Below are 23,643 nucleotides of genomic sequence, written 5' to 3' on the forward strand. Positions count from 1 at the left end.
AAGATAGGTCTGTGGGGCTAGGTGAATCGCTCTTTCAGAGAGCCAGCACAGAAATGATGGAATGAATGGCCTCCTTGCGCTCGAACCATTCTATGATTCTGAGAGCTGAATGTTGTAGATAGGGCCCAAGAGAAGGAGAGATGATATATTACACTGGATGTCTTTCAATTCTTGGACATGAACTGTTTCAGTGTTGAGAGGGGCCAGACTAGACTGTGTTTCTGTGAGAACTTTGTGCCAAATCATGGGGAGCATTAAGCTGTAGCTTCACACAACAATAATAACTTGCATTTATATAGTGCCTTGAACATGGCAAAACATCCCAAGGGTTTTTGCAGGAATGTTATCAAACAGAATTTGACCATTGAACCATGTAAGGAGGTAATAGGATAGATGACCAAAAGCTTGGTCAATGAAGTAGGTTTTAGGAACGCCTTAAAAAAGGAGAGTTAGAGATTTGGGGTGAGAATTCCAGAACTTTGGACCTGTATACCTGAAGACACAGCTGCCAATGGTAGAGCAATGAAAATTAGGGAATGTGCAAAAACACCAGAATTGGATGAGCACAGAGATCTTGAAGGGTTTTAGGGCTGGAGGTTAGAGTTCGGGAGGGACAAGGCCATGGTGGGATTTGAAGACAAGGATGAGAATTTTAAAATTATGGTGTTGCCAGGCTGGAGCCAGTGTAGATCAGAGAGCACAGGTGATGATTGAGCAGGACTTGTTATGAGTTAGGATATGGGCAGCATAGTTTTGGATGAACTCAAGTTTATGCAGGGTGGATGATGGAAGGCAGGCCAGGAGCTCATTGGAATAGTCAAATTTAAAGGTAACAAAAGCATGGATGGTGGTATCAGCAGCACATGAACAGAGGCAGGGGTAGAGTCGGACAATGTTATAGAGGTCGAAGGAGACCATCTTTGTATCAGCTACAGCACCAAGGTTGCACATGTTCTGGTCCAGCCTCTCTCAATTGCTAGGGAAAGGGATGAAGCCCTTCACTGTCACTGGGTCAAAATCTTGGAACTCCCTCCCTAACGCCTCTGTGGGTGTACCTACACCATAGGGACTGCAGCAGCTCAAGAAGGCAGTTCACCTACTTGAGGGCAATTAGGGATGACCAATAAATGCTGGCCTAGCCAGCGATGCCCACATCCCGTAAATGAATAAAAAGAAATCCTTATTTTTTTTATGTGACTCTGAAACAGATTGTAAAGGACAGGATCTTAGAGGAGAAGATAATTCACATTGACCTATAATAGTTAATTGCTCTCCTCACAGGCCTTACATTGTGAAAGTGTTTTGAGTACCCAGTGATACTCTGAATGATTGGTACTGCTGGATCCTGATAATTCAGGGCATGTTTCTCCAATCATTTTTTACGCCTGAATCAGAATATCTAAAAACCTTGCTGAAAACAATCAATTTGTAAATCTTATTGAGCATAGTTCATTTTAATTATCCATTTACCAGCTTCTGTAAATGAAAAAGAATATTTTCCACAAATGCTATTGGTCTCTTGAATCATGCTGTGCTCTCAGTTTGATTATGAATAGAATGTATTATGAATAGATTGTACTCAGTACCTTCCACATTTAATGGGCTAACAAGGAATAGACCAGGAATTTACTCTATTTCCATTCTTTCCTTTCATCTCACAAAGGTGGTGACTTCTGAGTTATGTGGGGAGACATTGTTATGGTTTTATGGGCAAAGGAGCCAACAGCAGCTGCTTGCTACATTCAAGCTGATGGCTGCGAGGAAAATGTGGCCTCAGCCTTTGCATATTTTCCCCCACTTATTGGGCAGGACCTTACTGTCGGCGAGCAGGGGCGGGGCCCGCTTGCCGACGCGTAAAATGATGTGGGATGACGTCGGGCGGAACTCCCTACGTCAACCCCACCCCATTTAAATTTTCAGGAAGGTGGGGGCGCAGTAAAATCAGCAGCGGGCCCGCCGACCTGTCAATAGTAAATTGAGGCCATTGACAGATCAATTAAGGTTAGCGGGCAGGCCAGGAGCCCCGGCGGCAACTAGAAAAAACATGAAACTTCATCCGCCGGCGGAATGAGGTTTCATGTAGGGTTTTAAAAATTTCAGTAAACTTGTTATGGAAATTATGAACATGTCCCAACGCATGTGACATTGTCACATGAGGGGACATGTAAGGGCATTTTTTTTTCTATTTTTAATATTGTTGACAGTAGAGGCGATCTCCATGAGGCTGCACTTAGCCTCAGGGAGATGAGTGCGCTCTTTCGTGCACATGTGCGAAAGAGCGTACTCTCGATTTTAGGCATTCCCCCCCCCGCCCGCACAGGGAGCGCATAGCGCTTCCGTGCGGACGTCACGCTGGGCGGGCCTTAATTGGCCCACCCATGTAAAATGGCGCCGATGGGAAGCGTGCCTGCACGCGCCCACCCATTAACTTCCCCCCCAACGGGGGGAAAATTCTGCCCATTGTGTTTTCTCCGCCACCACACTTCAATACATCTTTACCTATCTTCACCACACACTCACACCTATCTCTCTCCCTAGTCCTTTCCCTTGAAATTCCCACTCAAACTCTGTATCCTTCCCTCTCACTTCTTGCTCACTGGTAATCTTCTATCCAAACTCCTCACTTCGACTCACTTCCGCCAAGGATGGGGGAGTTTCCCTCTCCCCTGCCCTCCCTTTTTATTTGTTCCCCTCAAATAACCTACATTTTCTTTGAAACTACAAACTTTTTTATAAATTAAATTAAAACAAGGAAAGAAACCTCTCATTTGCCTTCATTTTTCTCTTGCGCTATCATTAGTGTTAAAAATTATAGCATTAGAATTTACCTTTTCTGTTAGCAAAGCACAAATGAGATAATTAGCTGGCACAAACTTTTAACTTTTTTGAAAATGTAATTATTATTAAATGAGGGAAGCCTTTCCCTCAGTTTATTTCACTTTTCATAGAATACAAAACAAAAGTTGCAACAGATGTGTATTCAGAACCCAATCATTTATTTTTCTGTCACATTCTCACATCTCTTTTTGAGAAAATAATCTGTAAATTTTACCATAGTATAGTTTGTCTGTTTTCAAAATTATTTGAACAAAAGCTACTGGGCAGAAATTGCTAGGAACTTGAGAAACACATTCCTCAGTACGGCTAATTGAATGATACTGATGCATCTGGGACATTTGGTACATGTTACATAGTGGAGTGCCACAATCCAAATGTAGCTTTCAGAGTTAAGCTCTGAACAGAAGTATCAAGTTGTAACCCGGGCTTTTGGGAGAGGCTAAAGATTTCAAGTGAACGAATGAATGAAGACATTAAAAGATGCTGAAGACAATTCAATAGATAAATTTAATCGAAGTACTTTTCTTTAAACTTTGTGCACTTTTGGACGTGAGCAATGTCAGTTACTGAGGAAAGAAAAATGCTAGAAAAATATGCAAGAAAATATTTTGTGCTTTGTTGCACAATCACAGGGTGATTATACTTTTGCCAAAAAATAGCAACTATTGTGCGCCACACAATGTGACACCTTTAGCATTGAAAATACCTATCACAGAACCACCTCCTAAAAAAAGTCAGAGGTCCTACAAGCACTTACAATGAGTTTTCAATGAAATATGTGCTTCCATGTGTGGGATTTATATAAGAGATTGGCTTGAATAGGGTTTGTTTGTTTGAATCCAGCATAGAGTGAATTAGAGCAAGTTTAGAGCCCATTGGAATTCTATTCATTGTGAGTGAAAGGGAAATGTGTTGGTTCTGTTGGAGTTCTGTGTGATGGAAAGACTGATATTTTAAACTATTACAGTTTCAATATAAATTGAAAGTGTATAATGTATTGGAATTTTAAGCAATGAGGCTAAGAGCTATTTGGCTTACCTTTCTCCAGATTTCAATTACAAGTGTTTAAATGTATTGCTCCTTCAGATTTCAGTATGAACTTATTACTGTACTTTTTTAAAGGGTCCATGTTGCTATGCTGTAATCAACTGTACAGAGTTTTCTTGACGCCTGTTTAGTAAATGTTACATTTAAAGCATGATTTTTATGACTTTCTGCCTTTAGCCCTGGTCACCTTTTGTTTTATAGCAGGAAGAATAATTTTACCTGCTCCCTCAGTCTGAAGTCCTTGGCTCAAGACATCTTACATTTTACCCTCGACAAGTCCCTCCACCTGCGATGTAGCAATTGGGAGGCAGAGGAACTCACTAATGAGCAGGTACTCTTGTTAAGGGAGTGACTATCAATTTATTTGAAATTTTTATGTTTTTGGTTATCAGGTTCGCTTTGCCCGGCGAACGCTAGCTGCCCCTTGATATTAACACATTAGTTGGTGCTTGAAACAATATAGACAGAGAGACCGATTAACTGATCAAATACTGGTAGTTTATTGGAACTAAGAACAGAGCACTAACATCATGTGTGCTTCTTCAATCACCTCCAGCTCTAGACTTACAGTTACCCAAGAAACCCACGCTATGCAGCCATTGGTCAATACAGTCACATGGTCAACTAACTACATTCTCTTAAAGGTACATGGTACTCCACTTCACCACAGAAATATTGCAAGCATATTATTCCATATTTTCTTTTGAGAGGTTAAGTCACTTCCTTCACACTCCATTTCCTTTGGGCTTTTGGAATGGGGCCCAGTCACTCCTTCAGGCGTTAGTGGTGATTCCCAGTCACAGCTTCAACCTCCATAACATGACCTGTCACTGTCCCTGCATCAGCCCATTGGCTGCTGAAACCCCATCCATGCATTTGCTACCTCCAGACTTGGACTATTCTGATGCTCTCCTGGCTAGCCTCCTTTCTTCCTCTGTAATCTTCAGCTCGTCTATAACTTTACTGCCTGTATCCTAACTATTACTTGCTTACGCACCAGCTCTGTCCTCGCTGACCTGCTTTGGCTCCCTTGTGCTCCAACCCCTCCGAAGCCTTATCCCTCACTATCCCTGTAACCTCCTCCACTGTTACAAACCATAGAGAATTCTGCATCCCTCCAACTCTGGCCTCCTGAGCATCTCCAACTTCCAGTGTGTCCCCAACTTTCTGTGCTCCACCTTTGACAGCTGTGTCTTCAGCTACCAAGCCCTAAACTCTGGAATTTCTTTCCTACACCCCTTTGCCTCTCGACCCCTTTCTCCTCTTTTGAGAGACTCCTTAAAAGTCCTCTTATCACATGTCTTAATGTTTCCTTTGGCTGTCAACTATTTAATCTTATTACACTCCTGTGAAGCATCTTCAAATGTTTTACTTTGATAAAGGCACTATAAAAATGTAGGTAGCTACTGTTGCGTCATTGTTTAATAACGGTACGAGGAATAGGCCAAATAATTTTAGGCCTGTCAGTCTGACTTCAGTGGTGGGCAAATTATTTGAATCAATTCTGAGAGACAGGATAAGCTGTCACTTAGAAAGGAGCGGATTAATCAGAGATAGTCAGCATGGTTTTGTTAGGGGAAGGCCGTGTCTTACTAACTTAATAGAATTTTTTGAGTAAGTAGCAAGGAGGATTGATGAGGGTAGCGCAGTGGATGTTGTCTGTATGGATTTTAGCAAGGCATTTGACAATGTCCCACATGGCAGACTGGTCAGAAAATTAAAAGCCCATGGGATACAGGGGAATGTGGCGAGTTGGATCCAAAATTGGCTCAGCAATAGGAAACAAAAGGTAATGGTCGATGGATGTTTTTGCAAATGGAAAACGGTTTTCAGGGGCATTCCACAGGGCTCAGTGTTGGGCCCGTTGCTGTTTGTTGTACATATTAATGATTTAGACTTATATGTGGGGTGGCAAGATTGGGAGATTTGCAGATGACATAAAAATTGGCCTTGTAGTTGATAGTGAAGATGATAACTGTTGTCTCCAGAATGATATCAATGATTTGGTTTAGTGGGCAGATGGAATTCAATCCAGAGAAGTGTGAGGTAACGCATTTAAGGAGAGCAAATAAAGCTAGGGAATACCCAATAAATGGGAGGATATTGTGAGGGGTAGAGTAAGTGAGAGACCTTGGAGTGCATGTCTATATGTCCCTGAAGGTGACAGGACAGGATAAATTGGTAAAGAAAGCATATGGAATATGCTTTCCTTTATTGGATGAGGTATAGAATACAAAAAGCAAGGATGTAATGATGGAATTATATAAAACGTTGGTTAGGCCACAGCTGGAATTTTGTGTACAGTCTGGTTGCCACATTACAGGAAGGACATAATTGCTCTGGAAGAGAGTACAAAGGAGATTTACAAGAATGTTGCCAGGGCTTGAATATTGTAGCTATGAGGAGAGATTGGATAGGCTGGGGTTGTTTTCCTTGGAACTGAGGAGCCTGAAAGGTGACCTGATTGAGGTGTACAAGATTATGAGAGGCCTAGATAGAGTAGACAGTGATGTCCTGTTTCCCCTAGTGGAGAGATCAGTTACAAAGGGAGCACAGATTTAAGGTGATTGGTAGAAGGATTAGCGTGGACATGAGGAAAAACTTCTTCACATGGAGGATGGTGAGCATCTGGAATTCGGAGTTTGGTTTGGTGGTGGAGGCAGAAACCCTCAACTCATTTCAAAGGTACCTGGATCTGCACCTAAAGTGCTGTAGCCTGCAAGGCTATGGACCGGGTGCTGGAAGGTGGGATTAGAATGGGCAGCTAGTTTTTTCTTTTTCTTTTTTGGCCATGATGTGCTGAATGGCCTCTTTCTGTGCTGTAACTTTTCTGTGGTTCTATGGTACTGTGTTCAGGGTACAGTATTAGTTTGGTACTGCAATAACATCAAGTAGTTGTTTCAAACCTTTTTTTTAAATTGAGTGTCATGTTTCCTTGTTAAGCACACACTAACCAATCTATTTACAGTCACTAGGATTTCAGTAAATGCAGGGCCAAGTACTCTGTAGTCACTGTTGGAATGTAGGAAACATAAGCAGCCAATTTATGCACAGCAAGCTCTCGCAAGCAGCTATCTGATAATGACCAGATTAGTTTTTAGTAATGTTGTTTGAGGGCTAAACCAGGACAGTGAGCAGAACTCTGTTGCTGCACTTTAATATATTGCCATGGGATCTTTTACGCCCATCTGAGATGGCAGATTGACATTGGTTTAATGTCTGACCCAAAAGACGGCATTTCTGACAGTGCAGAACTCCCTTAAATACTGCTCTCCCACATCAGCCTGGATTTTGTGCATAAGTATTCGCAGTGGGACTTGAACCTGTGACTTTCTGACTCAAAAGTGAGTGTGTTATGACTAAGCCATAACTAACTGAAGAGAAGCCAGCTCCACACTGTACCAGTTCCATGAGCTATGTCAAAATGGCACATTTCCCTAATACCACTTGAGTGAGAGGCAGTGGAGACTTAATGGGTAGAATTAAGAAATGGACAGGATTTAAGACTGTGTTGGGAGTTATGTTCTGACCCTCTGGTATTAGTGAATTGAGAGAATGTGTTAATGCAGAAATTTGACAAGCATGTAGTAAAGGCAGAGAGATTTTAATGGGGGGAGTTTAACTTCCCCATAGGTTGGGATAAGCAAACAGGCTCATGTTAGATAGGTAGCAAATTTCGAGTGTGTGTTCAGGATAGTTTTCTGTAAAATATTCTAGAACCAACAAAAGAGCAGGCCATATTAGATTTAATGTAGAGCAATGAGCCAGATTTTGTTAACAGCCTTATCGATGTGTGCATATTTACCTAATAATGACCATAATGTCATTGTGTTCAATGTAGTATTTGAAAGGGGGCAACACAAAACAGCTACTAAGATTCTAGATGTAGGTAAGTCCGACTTCAACAGGATGAGGTAGAAATTATCTGTATAGAAGAGTACAAATCTAAAAATGGCTAAAATGACAGAAGGTCAATGGGAGGTGTTCAAAAAAGAAAAGGATTTAAGGCTGTGGTGAGAATTGTGTATAGGCTCCTGGTAGCAGCTGTGCAGCAGCAGAATGTTAGAGGCAAGAAGTCTACTTGTGAAAAAAAGCCATGGGCGACTTGAGGTGTAAAGGATAACGTAAAACTAAAATAAAAAACATAAGAATGCACAAAGTAACTCAGAACCTGGTGAACTATAAACAACAGCAAATGACGACAAGGCAGATTGTAAGAGCTACAAATAGTAGGAAAAGAAACTTGCAAAATCAACACGAAAAGCTTTTGTATTATTTTAGGAAATAGAGTAAAGAATTGAGAAAAGTTAAGAGTAATGTGGGCCTCTTAAAAACTTGACAATTTTAATAAGTGAAAACAAGGAAATGGCGAACATGTTAAATAATTACTTTGAATCAGTATTCACACTAGAAGAGGTCAGCATGCCGGACATCCCCAGAAAGCTGATATTGAATCAGGCATGGGGACTCGCCAAAATAAACATAAGCAAATTAACAGTAATTAGAAAATAATAGCACTATTTCTACTTCCCTAGCATCCCAACTTCACCCTTGTCTCAGCTCATCTGCTGAAACTCTCATTTATGTCTTTGATAACTTTAGGCTTGATTATTCCAATGCACTCCTAGCTGGTTTCCCACATTCTACCCTCCGTAAACTCGAGGTCATCCAAAACTTCGCCATTTGTGTCTTAACTCGCACCGAGTCCTGTTTTCCTATCACCCCTGTACTCACCAACTTATGTTGCTTGATCGGGAGCAAATATATTGTTTTCAAACCCCTCCATGACCTCACCCCTCTGTATCTCTGTAATCTGTTCCAGTCCCACAAACCCTCCGGGATGTCTGCGCTCATCTAACTCTGGCCTCTGGCGTATCTCAGATTTTAACCGCTCCACCATTGGTGCCCGTGCCTTCAGCTGCCTTGGGCCTAAGCTCTGGAATTCTCTCCCTACACATCTACTCCTCTCTACCTGGCTTTCTTCCTCTAAGACACCCCTTAAAACCCACCTCTTTGAGCAAACTTTTGGTCATCTGACCTAATATCTCCTTATGTGGCTCGGTGTCATATTTTGTTTTGTAATGCTCCTGTGTAGCGCCTTGGGATGTATTATTACATAAAAGGCACGATATAAATATCAGTTGTTGTTGTGGGCAAAACTGTGGCAGATGAATTTCAGTTTAGGCAAGCATGAAGTCATCCATTTGGACCCAAGATAGAGAGACTAGAGTATTTTCTAAATGGTGAAAAGCTAGAAGCAGTGGAGGGCCATTTACATAGATCGCTAAAATATCATGGACAGGCCTTAAAAATAATTAAAAAGGCTAATGGAATACTGACCTTTATATCTAGAGTATTAGAATGTAAAGGATTAGAAGCCACGCTACAGCTGTACACGGCCGTGGTTAGATAACCCTAGAGTACAATACCTTATGAAAAATAAATTGACCTTGAAGGGAGTGCAGCATAGATTTACTAAAATGCTGGATGAACTTAAAAGGTTAAGTTATGAGGAGAGTTTACACAAATTCGGGTCCTGTTTCTTGGAATATGGAAAATTAAGGGTGAGCTTGATTGCAGTTTTCAAGGCATTATAAGGGAGTTGATTGGGTGGTTAACTATTTCTGCTGGTTGGTAAATCTAGGACTAGGGGACTGGTAGAAGTTTGAAATTCTCTTCTGCAAATGGCAGTTGATGCAAGATCAAAAATCTGAAATTGATTGGTTTCTGTTGATCAAAGATGTGAAGGAATACAGGGCAAAGGTAGGTTATGGAGTTAGGTCACATATCAGTCTTAATCTGATTGAATGGTAGAATAGGCCTGAGGGACCGAATGGCCGCCTGCTCCTGTTCCTCTTTTACCAGTATTTCACCAACCAATCCCTTGTCGCATGCAGGAAGTGTATTCATATCTACTTGCAGGTTTTAGTTAATGTTTTAAGTCCGTGTCTTACTTTATGTTTTGTGCTGTCAGGTAGCATATGCTGCACAAGATGCCCAGGTGTCTGTGGCTCTGTTCTTTCATCTGCTGGGATTCAGTTCTGCACCACTTGAAGATGGTACCTCATCTGAATGTGAGCCCAGATGGAGGCAGATGCTGGCACGGTGCCAGGGCCTGGTAGATATCCCGTTTAAGGGCAAAATGGGCGGTAGCAGAGGGGAAGATGGAACGGGAGAGACAAACTCTCAGCAGAGACGGCGAAACAAGAAGCTTGGGACCAACCAGAAATCTCTGTCAGACCTGAACACCCAAGACCCGAGAAAAATTCAGCACAAACCACTGGGGGTGGGATATTCTGCCAGGTAAAAGGGTGTGCTTTGTTTGCTAACTTGTATTCTGAACCATCTAGTGCATCTGCACTTGGGACTGAGCAGTACTGTCTGTGCATCCTGAGAAATTAAATACACAACACATGCTCAGACTACATAATATTAATATAGTTCGCAGAGTCTTGGATGTGGGCAAAATTATGAACTCAAAGCCTAGGCTTTTAATGGAAGCCGAGGCCTTCAAGTGAAACTTTAGCAAGCATTAAAAGACAGCTTAATTATTGTGAAATATGTATTTTGTTTAATTTAAGCTTTTAAATTTGAACATCAGCAAATTTAGTTGGTGGGGGGTGTAAAAGGCAGGTGAAAAATGTTCACAGAAAGAAATATGTAGAAATCCAGTGGTCAGTCTCCATGTTCATTACGTTGGCAAACACGTTATAAATCTGTACAGAGGAATTCGAAAGGGGGAATATTTGTCATGCAAAGCGTTTCAAAAGTATGACACCAGGAAATCAAGTTGCGTGTAAAGGAAGTGAGTGCAAGCGTAGCATTTTCAATAACTTAAAGATAGCTGAAAAAAGACACATGCTGTCGAAGCTTTTCATTTTGCACTCAGGACAATTCGCAAAAGTACCAAATGTAAAGGGAGCAACAATTTATACTGCATGAGAAGAGAGTGCTGATTGGTTGGCAAGTGGACTTTGTCCTGAGTGCGCCAAGAATTACATTAACAATCAATTTAGGATTATCAGTCAGGCTCGCGGTGTGGCTGACTTATGCATGCAAGAAGCTACATATATCAATACACAGGGCCCTGTCTTTTGCAGACAAAAAAAATTGTAAACACATTGTGCTTTTTTCAACTAAACAAAAGTGACAGCCATTCTATGGTTCATTCCCCAGGGCAATGCCTTGACCAGTCAGAGTCAACCTGCCTAGTTTGAATTTAAATGAAGCTTGGTAGTTAACTGTCAGTCATCAGTTAAGTGGTGCATTCCCCATTGCAATGCCTCTACCAATCAGAATCTATTGCCAACAAAACAGCACTCTTTGCTCATGCAGTATAAATTGTGGTTCACTTTACATTTGAATTGTCCTGATGAGTGTAAGGCAGAAAACTTTGACAACCTGTGTCTTTTTTCAGCAATGCTCAAGTTGGGGAGGATGCTCAAAGTAAACTAGTTACAACAGAAGTGAACTGCACTTAAAAAAAACAGCCAAAACAAGTGTCAAAACAACACTGGCGCACACTGCTGAAATTAAACAGAGCATATTAACCTTTGAGTACCAATTGTCTTTTGAAACTTGCACATTCGTTAACTGCTAAAAATGATTTTTCACCCTTTGAGTTTTTGGATTGGCCTCCAATTAGAATGTAAACCTGTGTTAGCATGTGGATCTATACCATTGATGGCAGTTGATCTTTCAGGCCCTGTGCAGTATAAGAAGCAGGTTCCGATTATTACTTCAAGTGATTGCTATTTATTTCACTGTTCGCAGGAAATCGCCACTATATGACAACTGTTTTCTCCATGCTCCAGATGGACAACCTCTGTGCACCTGCGACAGGAAGAAGGCTCAATGGTATATAGACAAGGGCATTGGGGGTAGGTTTGCCTCCACTATGGGAGAACTTGCCTTTTCTGAGAGAGTGAACTATGCTGTCACTGCCCCGAGTAATGAACCACAGAAAGAAAGTGAAAATGCTCGTGGGGACCAGTAAAAAATGACTTGGTGGTCAATAGCTGCATGGGACATTCTGAATCATTCTTAGATTGATTGGCAGAGACCTATCATTAATTGTTCTTTAGTTGTTAGCATCTATGTTCTTGTTGACATTTCATTGTAAGACCTTTCTCTTGTTTGAATTCATTTAATGAAAGGCCCCTGTTTTAATTGATCCGCCCCATCCTGATCCCCTGACCCAATCACGATCCCCTCCCCTTCCTGATCCTCTCCCCGAGCCTTGCCATCCCCCTCCCCCCCCCTCACCCCCCCCCCCCCCCCCCCCCCCCCCACCGATCTCTCCACAACTCCCGAAACCCCCACCCCACTCCCGAACCACCCCCCTCCCAATCTTCCCCCGCACCCCCCTCCCCACTACCGATCTCGCCCTCTCCCAAACCGCCTCTCTATTCATTACATGGGGTGTCCAGCATAGAAACAGGACATTCAGCCCAAGCAATCCCGTTCGAGCCTCCTCCCAACATTTTCTCATCTGAATCTACAATCATAACCATATTTCATTCTCCCTCATACGCTTGTCTGGTTTCCCCTTAAACACATCTATGCTATTTGCTTCAACTGCTGTGGTAGTGAGTTCCACACTCTCATCACTCTCTGGGGTGAAGAAGCTTCTTCTGAATTCCCTATTGGATTTCTTGGTGACTATTTTATATTGATGGCCTCTAGTTATGCTCTTCTCCACAAGAGGAAACATTCTCTCATATCCACTCTATCAAAACCTTTCATCATATTAAAGACCTCCATTACCTTTCAGCCTTTTTAAGAGAAAAGAGACCCGGCTTGTCAATCCTTTCCTGATATATATAACCACACATTTCTGGTATTCTTTCCCAGTGCCTCTGTATCCCCCATGCCCTCTCCGGTGTCTCTGCATACCCTATATAATCTCCAGTGCCTCTATATCCCCTATTAGCCTTGTCCAATCTTTTCACATGGTAGGGGGGCACATTTCAATTTCTTTCTTACTTAAGGGGCCGCTGAGCTCTCACGCGTGCACTCGCCCCTCGCTGTCACGTGCGCGCGTGCCTTCCTCTTACATGCATGGGCATGCGCGCCCCTCTCTCACATGCACGTGCTCCTCGCATGCATGCAAACGCATGCCGCTCGCTCGTGCGTGCGCCCCTTGCTCGCACGTCCCTTGCTCCCCTCGCTCTAGCGGGCGCTCACCCCTCGCTCTCAGGTGCGCCTGCCCCCCGCTTTTGGGCGCGCCTGCTCTCCCCTAACTCATGCGTGCGCTCTCCCCTGCCTATCGGCAACAAATGCAGGGAGAAACCAGCCGGTGATTGGAACGAGAAGATATATGTTTTGTAAATGCAAGCCATTTGAATGTCCAACAAGTTTGTCGGGCCAAGTCCAGAGAGCTCGGGGGTTGCAATGTGGCCCCGATTTGGACCACCCTGCTTTATACCCCCACTCTACCATTACCATCCATCCAGGGGATCAGCCCTGGTTCAATGAAGAGTGCAAGAGGGCATGCCATGAGCAGGACCAAGCATACCTAAAAATGAGGTGTCGACCTGGTGAACCTATACAACAGGATGACTTTCATCCAAACAGCGAAAGCAGCAAGTGATAGACAGAGCTAAGTGATCCCAGGACCAACAGATCAGATGCAGCTCTGCAGTCCTGCCACTTCCAGTTGTGAATGGTGGTGGGCAATTAAACAGATCACCGGAGGAGGAGGCTCAACAAATACCCTATCCTCAGTGATGGAGGAGCCCAGCACGTCAATGCAAAAGACAAGGCTGAAGCATTTGCTACAATCTTCAGCCAAAAGTGCCGAATGGATGATCCATCTCAGTCTCCTCCGAAGGTCCCCAACATCACAGATGCCAGCCTTCAGCCAATTTGATTTGCTTCACGTGATATCAAGAAACGGCTGAAGGCACTGGATACTGTAAAGGCTATGGGCCTGACAATATTCCAGCAATAGTACTGAAGACTTGTGCTCCAGAACTTGCCGCGCCTCTAGCCAAGCTGTTCCAGTACAGTTAGAACACCAGTATCTACCCAGCTATGTGTAAAATTGCCCAGGCATGTCCACTACACACAAGCAGGACAAATTCAACCCGGCCAATTACCGCCCCGTAGTCTATTCTCAATCATCAGTAAAGTGATGGAAGGAGTCATCAATAGTGCAATCAAACGGCACCTGCTTAACAATAACCTGCTCACTGATGCCCAGTTTGGATTCCATCAGGCCCACTCAGCTCCTGACCTCATTAGAGCCTTGGTTCAAACATGGACAAAAGAGCTGAACTCGTGAGACGAGAGTGACTGCCCTTGACATCAAGGCAGCATTTGACAGAGTGTGGCATCAAGGAGCCCTAGCAAAATGGAGTCAATGATAATCAGGGGGAAAGCTCTCTGCTGGTTGGAGTCATACCTAGCACAAAGGATGATGGTTGTGGTTGTTGGAGGTCAGTCATCTCAGCTCCAGGACATCACTGCAGGATTTCCTCAGGGTAGTGTCCTCGGCCTAACCATCTTCAGCTGCTTCATCAATGACCTTCCTTCCAGCATAAGGTCAGAAGTGGGGATGCTCGCTGATGATTGCACAATGTTCAGCACCATTCGCGACTCCTCAGATACTGAAGCAGTCCATGCCCAAATGCAGCAAGACCTGGACAATATCCAGGCTTAGGCTGACAACTGGCAAGTAACATTCGCGACACACGTGTCAGGCAATGACCATTGCCAACAAGAGAGAATCCAACCATTACCCTTTGATGTTCAATAGCATTATCATTACTGAATCCCCCATTATCAACATCCTGGGGGGGTTATTGACCAGAAACTGAACTGGAATAACCATAGAAATACTGTGGCTACAAGAACAGATCAGAGGCTAGAAATCGTGTGATGAGTAACTCCCCTCCTCGCCCCCCAAAGCCTGTCCACCATCTACAAGGCACAAGTCAGGAGTGTGATGGAATACTCCCCACTTGTCTGGATGAGTGCAGCTCCCACAACACTGAAGAAGCTTGACACCATCCAGGACAAAGCAGCCTGCCTGACCACATCCACAAACATTCATTCCCTCCACCACCGATGCACAGTAACAGCAGTGTGTACCATCTACAAGATGCATTGCTGGAATTCAGCAAGGCTCCTTAGACAGCACCTTCCAAACCCATGACCACTACCACCTAGAAGGACAAAGGTGGCAGATAGATGGGAACACCACCACCTGGAAGCTCCCCTCCAAGCCGCTCACCATCCTGACTTGGAAATATATCGCCGTTCCTTCAATGTTGCTGGGTCAAAATCCTGGAATTCCCTTCCTAACAGCACTGTGGGTGTACCTATACCACATGGACTGCAGCGGTTTAAGAAGGCAGCTCACCACCACCTTCTCAAGGGCAACTAGGGATGGGCAATAAATGCTGGCCCAGCCAGTGAAGCCTGCATCCCGTTAATGAATAAATAAAAAAGAAAATACCCTCTCCAGTGCCTCTGTATCCCCTATAGCTTCCCCAGTGCCTCTGTATCCTCTATCCCCTCTCCAGTGCCACTATATCCCCTGTGCCTTTCCAGTGCTTCTTAATTCTTTTTATAATATGACAATGAGAATTGTGGGCATTACTCTCTGTGGTCCAACCAAGATTTGATGCAGGTTTAGCATAGCTTCCCTACTTTTCAATTCTATCACTTTAGAAATAAAGCCCAGTGTGTGGTTTGCTTTCGTTATGGCTTTGCTAAGCTGTGGCACAACTTTAGTGATTGGTATATTTGTTCCTCTACCTCACATGAACTTGACCCTTCCAAGTAATAAGTGACTTCCCTATTCTTCCCACCAAAATGTGCAGCATCACATTAACCTGTGTTGAGCTGCTTTTGCCAATTATTCACCCACTCTGCAAGTTTTTTAATGCCCTCCTGTAATTTGTTCTTCTCATTTCCCCGTCTCTTCTCCCTTCCCCTATTTCCTACTCTTGGACCCAGTAACAATATTATTTCTTTTTAATTTTTAAGAATGTTAATTCATTCATGCTCTTAAAAGAATCCAATGAGGTACTTCTAGGATTTAAGTGTGCTGCAAGTTGTTAACTCCAGTAATGGCTGAGATCTGTTTTTGTTCCTCAAATCACGTCTTGAATTTGAACAGGCATCTGTTCTTCATTTAGAGCTTATCAGCGAGGACCCATTTGTTGTGAAGTTGAAGTTTGAACCATCGGGAAGACCTGAGTCTCAGGAAGACTATTACCTGATAACCAAGGAGAACCTGTGTGTTGTGTGTGGCAAGAGAGAGTCTTACATCAGGTGAGCGCATGGATAAACAATTGCTGCCTTTCACCTGCCCTGAATGGCCAACATAGTACAAAGTACATGACCATACTTGTTAGTTAGCAAAGAACACAATGGAATATTTTGCCTGTCTGATCTGATTGTGTAACGTTTGTTATGAGTTAGACTAAACGTTTGCTTCAGCTTTTCACTGCTTCAGCATTTCCATATCAGCCTCCAACTAGTTTGAAATATCAGAATATTCCAACATCAGGACATTGAAGTGGTGAACAACAACAACTTACATTTGTATAGCATCTTTAACATTGTAAAGTGTGAAAGTAAGGCACTTTACAGGAGCATTCTCAAACAAAACTTAACAATAAGACATGTGAAGAAATATTAAGGCAGTTTACCAAAAGCTTGGCCAAAGAGGTGGTGTTTAAGAACCTTCTTAAAGGAGGAAAGAGAGAGGTGGAGAGAATTCCAGAGCTTTCGAGCCTAGGCAGCTGAAGACACAGCTGTTGATGGTGGACCTAGCTTCTTTACCAGATACGCCCAGGTGCTCCCAGCCTATGAACTGCTCTCGTAACTACAGTAACCAAAGACTTAGTCAAAGAGCTAGGTTTTTAAGGAGCCTCTTAAAGGATGAGAAGGAGGAAGAGTGTCAGAGAGGTTTAAGGAGAGAATTCCATGGCTTAGAGCCTAGGCAACTGAAGGCCCGGTCACACTGGTGGGCAGGCGGTAATCAAGAATGTGCAAGAGGTCAAAATTGGATCGGTACAGAGATCTTCGAGGGTTGTGGAACAGGAAGAGAAAAGAAGCAGTGAGACATCGAGGCATTTGAAAAAAGGCAATTTTTTTAAATTGAGTGTTGCCAGATCAGATGCCAATGCTGGTCAGTGAGCACAGAGGTGATGAATACACAAATTATATAAAATTAATCCCAGTTACTTGAGGTGTGATTGATTGGAGAATTACCCAATCACCCCCATTCTGGCCCAGACTTGTATTGTCACTTTGTGTAACCCACATAATGTTTTTACTGAATTTTAGATAACGTAGTTGCGACGATTTGTGTTTCTCCAGGAAGAACATTGTTCCCCATGAATACCGAAGACACTTCCCCATCCAAATGAAAGACCACAGCTCTCACGATGTCCTGCTCCTGTGCACTGCCTGCCATGCCACCTCGAACTATTACGACAATGTCCTAAAACAGCAGCTAGCTGAGGAGTTCAGTGCACCAATCGGGTGTGAGGAAAGTATCCGTCTGCTGGAGGACCCGGTCCGCAGGCAGGTGCGTTCCGGAGCACGGGCCTTGTTGCATGCCGACAGCCTTCCCGAGGCTCGGAGGGAAGAACTGCAGGGTGTCCTTAAGGCTTTCTACGGTGTGGAGACATTGACTAGAGAGATCCTTGAAGAAGGTGCATCGCTGGAAACCCGGTGAGAAAATTCTTGATTCCAAATGTACAATTACCACAAACAGTTTGCATTTATACTGTGCCTTAAATGTGGCAATAATGTTACCAAGGTCCTTCACAGGAACCTTAACAAGCCAAATTTAACAGCAAGCAGCATGAGACATTAGGACAGGTGATCTAAAGATTTGTCTATAAGAGGTAGATTTTAAAGAGTGAGAGTGGTGCAGAGGTTTAGGGAGGGAATTCCAGAGCTTAGACAGCTGAAGGCATGGCAACCATTGGTGGAGCAATGGAAATTGGAAATTTGCCAGAATTGGTTGAAAGCAGAGACCCTGGGGTATTTGGGCAGGAGGAGGTTATGAGAGATACGAAGGGGTGAGACCATGGAGCAATTTGAACACAAGGATGATGATTTTAAGATCAAGGCATCGCCAGACTGCATGTCAGTGTAGGTCAGCGAGCACAGGGTTGCTGAGTGAACAGTTTTTGGCACAGCTAAGGATTAAACTTTTCAATTGCTTGCTTTCCCTTGTGGAGCCTTGATCAATAGGAGCACTTAGTGGAAAATTGACCTACAGTTTCATGAAAAAAGATCAAAAGTTATGCAATGTGTGTGTATCTCCCGATAGATGAGGCATATACTATTTTTGGATGGTAGGCATTCATTTTGACTCCCATACTTGCCATTTAAAATCCATTTTGTTTATGTGCACTAAGGTACCAATTAACTCTCCCCTAATGAATTGAATTTGAGGAGTTTAGTATAGGACTTGGAGTCAATCCCTTTATATTTACTTTTGATTTTGAAAAAACATCACCTAACCAACCTCTTCTACTCCACTTTACATTGGGAAAAAATCTTCAATTTCTGCAAGAAAAGGTTTCCATTTTTGTAGAGCTTTACATGATCTCCAAGGTCCCATAAACAGCAATGGTATAATCACCAGATAACATGTTTTAGGTGTTTTGGATGAGGGATAAATATTGACCAGGACACAGGTGAATACCCCTGTTCTTCCAGTAGTGCCATAGAATGCTTTATTTCCACCTCAGAGGATAAATGATGGTACACACTGCTGCTACTGTGCGTCGGTGGTGGAGGGAGTGAATTTTTGTGGATGTGTTACCAATCAAGCAGGCTGCATTGTCCTAGATGGTGACAGTGTGAAGCTTCTTGAGTTTTGTGGGAGCTGTACTCACCCAGGCAAATGGGGAGTATTCCATCACACTCTTGACTTGTGCCTTGTAGATGGTGGACAAGCTTTGGGGAGTCAGGAGGTGAGTTACTCGTCACAGGATTCCTAGTCTCTGACCTGCTCTTGTAGCCACAGTATTTATATGGCTAGTCCAGTTCAGTTTCTGGTCAATGGTAATTTCCAGGATGTTGATAGGGGATTCAACGATGGTAATACCATTGGATGTCAAGGGGTGATGGTTGGATTCTCTCTTGTTGGAGATGGTCATTGCCTGGCGCGAATGTTGTTTGCCAGGCCTTGCTGCATTTGGACATGGACTGCTTCAGTGTCTGAGGAGTCGCAAATGGTGCTGAACATTGTGCAATCATCACCAGCGAACATCCCTACTTCTAACCTTATGGAAGGAAGGCCATTGATGAAGCAGCCTGAAGATGGTTGGGCCGAGGACACTACCCTGAGGAACTCCTGCAGTGATGTCCTGGAGCTGAGATGACTGACCTCCAACAACTGCAACTATCTTCCTTTGTGCTTGGTATGACTCTAACCAGTGGAGAGTTTTTCCCTGATTCCCATTGACTCCAGTTTTGCTGGAGCTCCTTGATGCCACACTCAGTCAAATGCTGCCTTGATGTCAAGGGCAGTCACTCTCACCTCATCTCGTGTGTTCAGCTCTTTTGTCCATGTTTGAACCAAGGCTGTAAGGAGGTCATTAGCTGAGTGTCCCTGGTGGAACCCAAACTGGGCATCAGTGAGCAGGTTATTGCTAAGCAAGTGCCGCTTGGTAGCACTGATAACCCCTTCCATTACTTTACTGATGACTTTCCATTACTTTACTGATGATCGAGAGCAGACTAATGGGGCGGTATTTGACCAGGTTGGATTTGTCCTGCTTTTTGTGTACAGGACATAGCTGGGCAATTTTCCACATTGCTGGGTAGATGCCATTTTTGTAGCTGCACTGGAACAGCTTGGCTAGGGGCGCGGCAAGTTCTGGAACACAAGTCTTCAGTACTATTGCTGGAATATTGTCAGGGCCCATAGCCTTTGGAGTATCCAGTGCCGTCAGCCATTTCTTGATATCATGAGGAGTGAATCGAATTGGCTGAAGACTAGCATTTATGATGCTGAAGACCTCCAGAGGAGGCTGAGATGGATCATATACTCGGCACTTCTGGCTGAAAATTGTAGCAAATGCTTCAGTCTTATCTTTTGCACTGATGTGCTGGGCTCCTCCATCATTGAGGATGGAGATATTTGCAGAGCCTTCTCCTCTAGTGGGTTCTTTAATTGTCCACCACCATTCACGACTGGATGTGGCAGGACTGCAGAGCTTAGACCTGATCCATTGGTTGTGGGATCGCTTAGCTCTGTCTATCACTTGCTGTTTATGCTGTTTGGCACACAAGTAGTCCTGCGTTATAGCTTCACCAGGTTGACACCTCATTTTTAGGTATGCCTGGTGCTGCTGCTGGCATGCCCTCCTGCACTCTTCATTGAACCAGGGTTGATCGCCTGGCTTGATGGTAATGGTAGCGTGGGGGATGTGCTGGGCCGTGAGGTTACAGATTGTGTTCGAGTACAATTCTGCTGCTGCTGATGGCCCACAGCTTCTCATGGATGCCCAGTCTTGAGTTGCTAGATCTGTTCGAAATCTATCCCCATTAGCACGTTGGTGGTACCACACAACACGATGAAAGGTATCCTCAAGGTGAAGGCGGGACTTCGTCTCCAGAACGACTGTGCAGTGATCACTCCTACCGATACTGCCATGGAAATATGCATCTCAGAACCATAGAGATCTACAGAAACAGGCCGTTCAGCCCATCAAGTCTGCGCCGATCAAACAAGTACCTAACTATTCTAATCCCATTTTCCAGCACTAGGCCCATAGCCTTGTGTGCCATGGCATTGCAAGTGCACATCCAAATGCTTCTTAAATTTCATGAGGGTTTCTGCCTCTACCACCCTTTCAGGCAGTGAGTTCCAGATTCCCACTATCTTCTAGGTGAAAAAATTCTTCCTCACATCCCCTCTAAGCCTCTGCCCCTTACCTTAAATCTATGCCCCCTGGTTATTGATACCCCCACCAAGGGGAAAGCTCCTTTCTATCTACCCTATCTATGCCCCTCATAATTTTACACACCTCAATCATGTCCCCCCTCAATCTCCTCTGCTCCAGGGAAAACAACCCCAGTCTATACAATCTCTCCTCATAACTAAAACTCTCCAGCCCAGGCAACATCCTGGTAAACCTCCTCTGCACTCTCTCTAGTGCAATCACATCCTTCCTATAATGCGGATTCCAGAACTACATGCAATACTCTAGCTGTGGCCTAACCAGCGTCTTATACAGTTCCAGCATAACCTCCCTGCTCTTATATTCTATACCTCGGCTAATAAAGGCAAGTATCCCATATGCCTTCTTAACCACCTTTATCTACCTTTCCCGCTACCTTAATGGACCGATGGACATGCACACCAAGGTCCCTCTGATCCTCAGTACTTCCCAGGGCCCTACCATTCATCGTGTATTCCCGTGCCTTATTTGTCCTGCCCAAGTACTTCACCACATACTTATCCGGATTAAATTCCATCTGCCACTGATCAGCCCGTCTATATCCTCCTGTAATCTAAGGCTATCTTCCTCACTATTTACCACCCCACCAATTTTCGTGTCATCCACGAACTTACTGATCAACCCTCCTACATGCAAGTCTAAATCATTTATATATGCCACAAACAGCAAGGCACCCAACACCGATCCCTGTGGAACCCCACTGGACACAGGCATCCAGTCACAAAAACACATCTGCGGCGGGTAAGTTGGTGAGTATGATGTCAAGTATCTTTTTCCCTCTTGTTGGTTTCCCCACCACCTGCTGCAGACCCAGTCTCACAGCTATGTCCTTTAGGACTTAGCCAGCTCAGTCAGTAATGGTGCTACCAAGCCATTGTTAGTGATAGACATTGAAGTCCCCCACCCAAAGCACATTGTGCGCCCTTGTCACCCTCAGTGCTTCTTCCAAATGGTGTTCAACATGGAGGAGCACTGATTCATTAGCTGAGGGAGGGCAGCACGTGGTAATCAGCAGGAGGTTTCTTTGCCCATATTTGACCTGATGTCATGAGACTTCATGGGTTCCAGAGTCGATGTTGAGGACTCTCAGGACAACTCCGTCCCGACTGTACACTACTGTGCCACCACCTCTGCTGGGTCTGTCCTGCCGGCGGGACAGGACATACCCAGGGATGGTGATGGTTGTGTCTGGGACATTATCTGTAAGGTATGCAGTGAGACTCCAAAATAGTGCAGCACAGAGGGACCTGGGTGTTCTTGTGCATGATACACAGAAGGTTAGCATGCAGGTGCAGCAAGTAATTAAGAAGGCAAATGGAATTTTGGCCTATATTGCTAGGGGGTTGGAGTTTAAAAATAGGGAAGTCTTGTTACAACTGTACACTGTGTTGGTGAGGCAGCATCTGGAGTACTGTACAGTTTTGGTCCCCATATTTGAGAAAGGATATACTGGCATTGGAGGTAGTTCAAAAGTGATTCACTCGGCTGATTCCTGGGATGAAGGGGTTAACTTATCAAGAGCGGCTAAACAGGTTAGACCTTTATTCATTAAAGTTTAGAAGAATGAGGAGTGATCTTATTGAAACATAAAAGATTCTGAGGGGCTTCGACAGGGTAGATGTTGAGAAGATGTTTCCACTAGTGGGGGAATCTTGAACTAGGAGATGTAGTTACAGAATAAGGGGACAATCATTTAAAACTGAGATGCGAAGGAATTTCTTCTCGGAGGGTAGTGAACGTCTGGAATTCTCTACCACAGAGTTGTGGAAGCTACATCACTGGCATAACTATGTATTCCGTTCGACTTCATGTACTTACCCAGCTTCTGCATTCTAATATGGATTATGATCTAATATGGAGTATGACATATGGACAGAACAACAATGCATATCTCCCAATTCTGCAATCTGCTTCTCTTTCTCTCCCTCAGGATATTCAACGAGAACTATATCCCTCACGGTCTGAAGGTGACGCAGTCCTGTGCCGTTGGTGGGCTCCAAGCCCTGATGTCTTTGGAGAAACGTTGGCGACAGCACTTCTTGGACTACATGCGGCCCCGGCACCTTCCATCTCTGTGGTCTGTGGATCACAATCACAGCAAGCTCATCCGCAAGTATGGAGAGGACTTGAAGATTGAATTGACGTGAAATAAGAAGGCGTATGCCATTCAATTCTGTGTTTTTGTTTTGCAATTGTTTCTCAAGACTAAACAACGATCATTGATGCATGAGAGCACATGCATCAATCTGCTCATAAAGTACTGGGAAGGACTGCAAGCTTCTTTTATTAAATTTTTGAAAGCGGGGAGTGATACTGAAACGATGAACAGATGAAACACTAAGGCTGGTCTCTGACCTATTATTAGGGAACAGATTCAAAACAGATATCAGAGACCTGCTTTGCAAGCATAACGAACATCGTACTATGTCACCCAATGTACATTTTTAAATTAGGATTTTACTAAACAAAACCTCAATTCAATTTTCATTTTTAAATAAAAAAAATTTTGTACCACATGAATAGGGAGTCTTCTACATGGAAGAGGCATCAATTCATAACGGTGGATAGTCTGCACTGTGAGTGGAGGTTCTATCATGACCAAATCACCTGGAATTCTGAAGGTTAGTTATTGTCGGTGGGGTTTAAGTATCAAGTAATTAGACTTTGTAATAGTTGCTGGCCCAAAAGTCGCCAGAACAGTAAAAGACATTTTAACTTTTACACAGTGCCACAGTCAAAGCCAATTCTCAACAGTCCCCCAGAAAGCGTATGGCTTTCCAAGTATCTTATACTCATCAGCAACAAGCACTTTCAG

At 43.8% G+C, this 23,643-nt stretch overlaps 1 protein-coding gene across 2 annotated transcripts in view; it reads left to right on the forward strand.

Annotated features, from left to right (window-relative positions):
- Window positions 1–23,344, forward strand: part of exd2 (exonuclease 3'-5' domain containing 2) — a 46,208-nt gene extending 22,864 nt beyond the window's left edge. Inside the window, exons 4-9 of one of the 2 annotated variants that reach the window (XM_078563103.1) lie at window positions 4,063–4,216; window positions 9,860–10,188; window positions 11,659–11,765; window positions 16,032–16,167; window positions 17,221–17,577; window positions 22,759–23,344. In XM_078563103.1, the coding sequence (XP_078419229.1) occupies window positions 4,063–4,216; window positions 9,860–10,188; window positions 11,659–11,765; window positions 16,032–16,167; window positions 17,221–17,577; window positions 22,759–22,975 (1,300 nt within the window). In that variant the 3' untranslated portion in view covers window positions 22,976–23,344. The remainder of the gene's footprint in view (window positions 1–4,062; window positions 4,217–9,859; window positions 10,189–11,658; window positions 11,766–16,031; window positions 16,168–17,220; window positions 17,578–22,758) is intronic. The other variant, XM_078563104.1, reaches the window with a different exon arrangement.
- The last annotated feature ends 299 nt before the right edge of the window (window positions 23,345–23,643 follow it).

Source organism: Cetorhinus maximus, chromosome 18 (genome assembly GCF_964194155.1).
Source record: "Cetorhinus maximus chromosome 18, sCetMax3.hap1.1, whole genome shotgun sequence".
In the NCBI taxonomy this organism is placed as follows: Eukaryota; Metazoa; Chordata; class Chondrichthyes; order Lamniformes; family Cetorhinidae; genus Cetorhinus; species Cetorhinus maximus.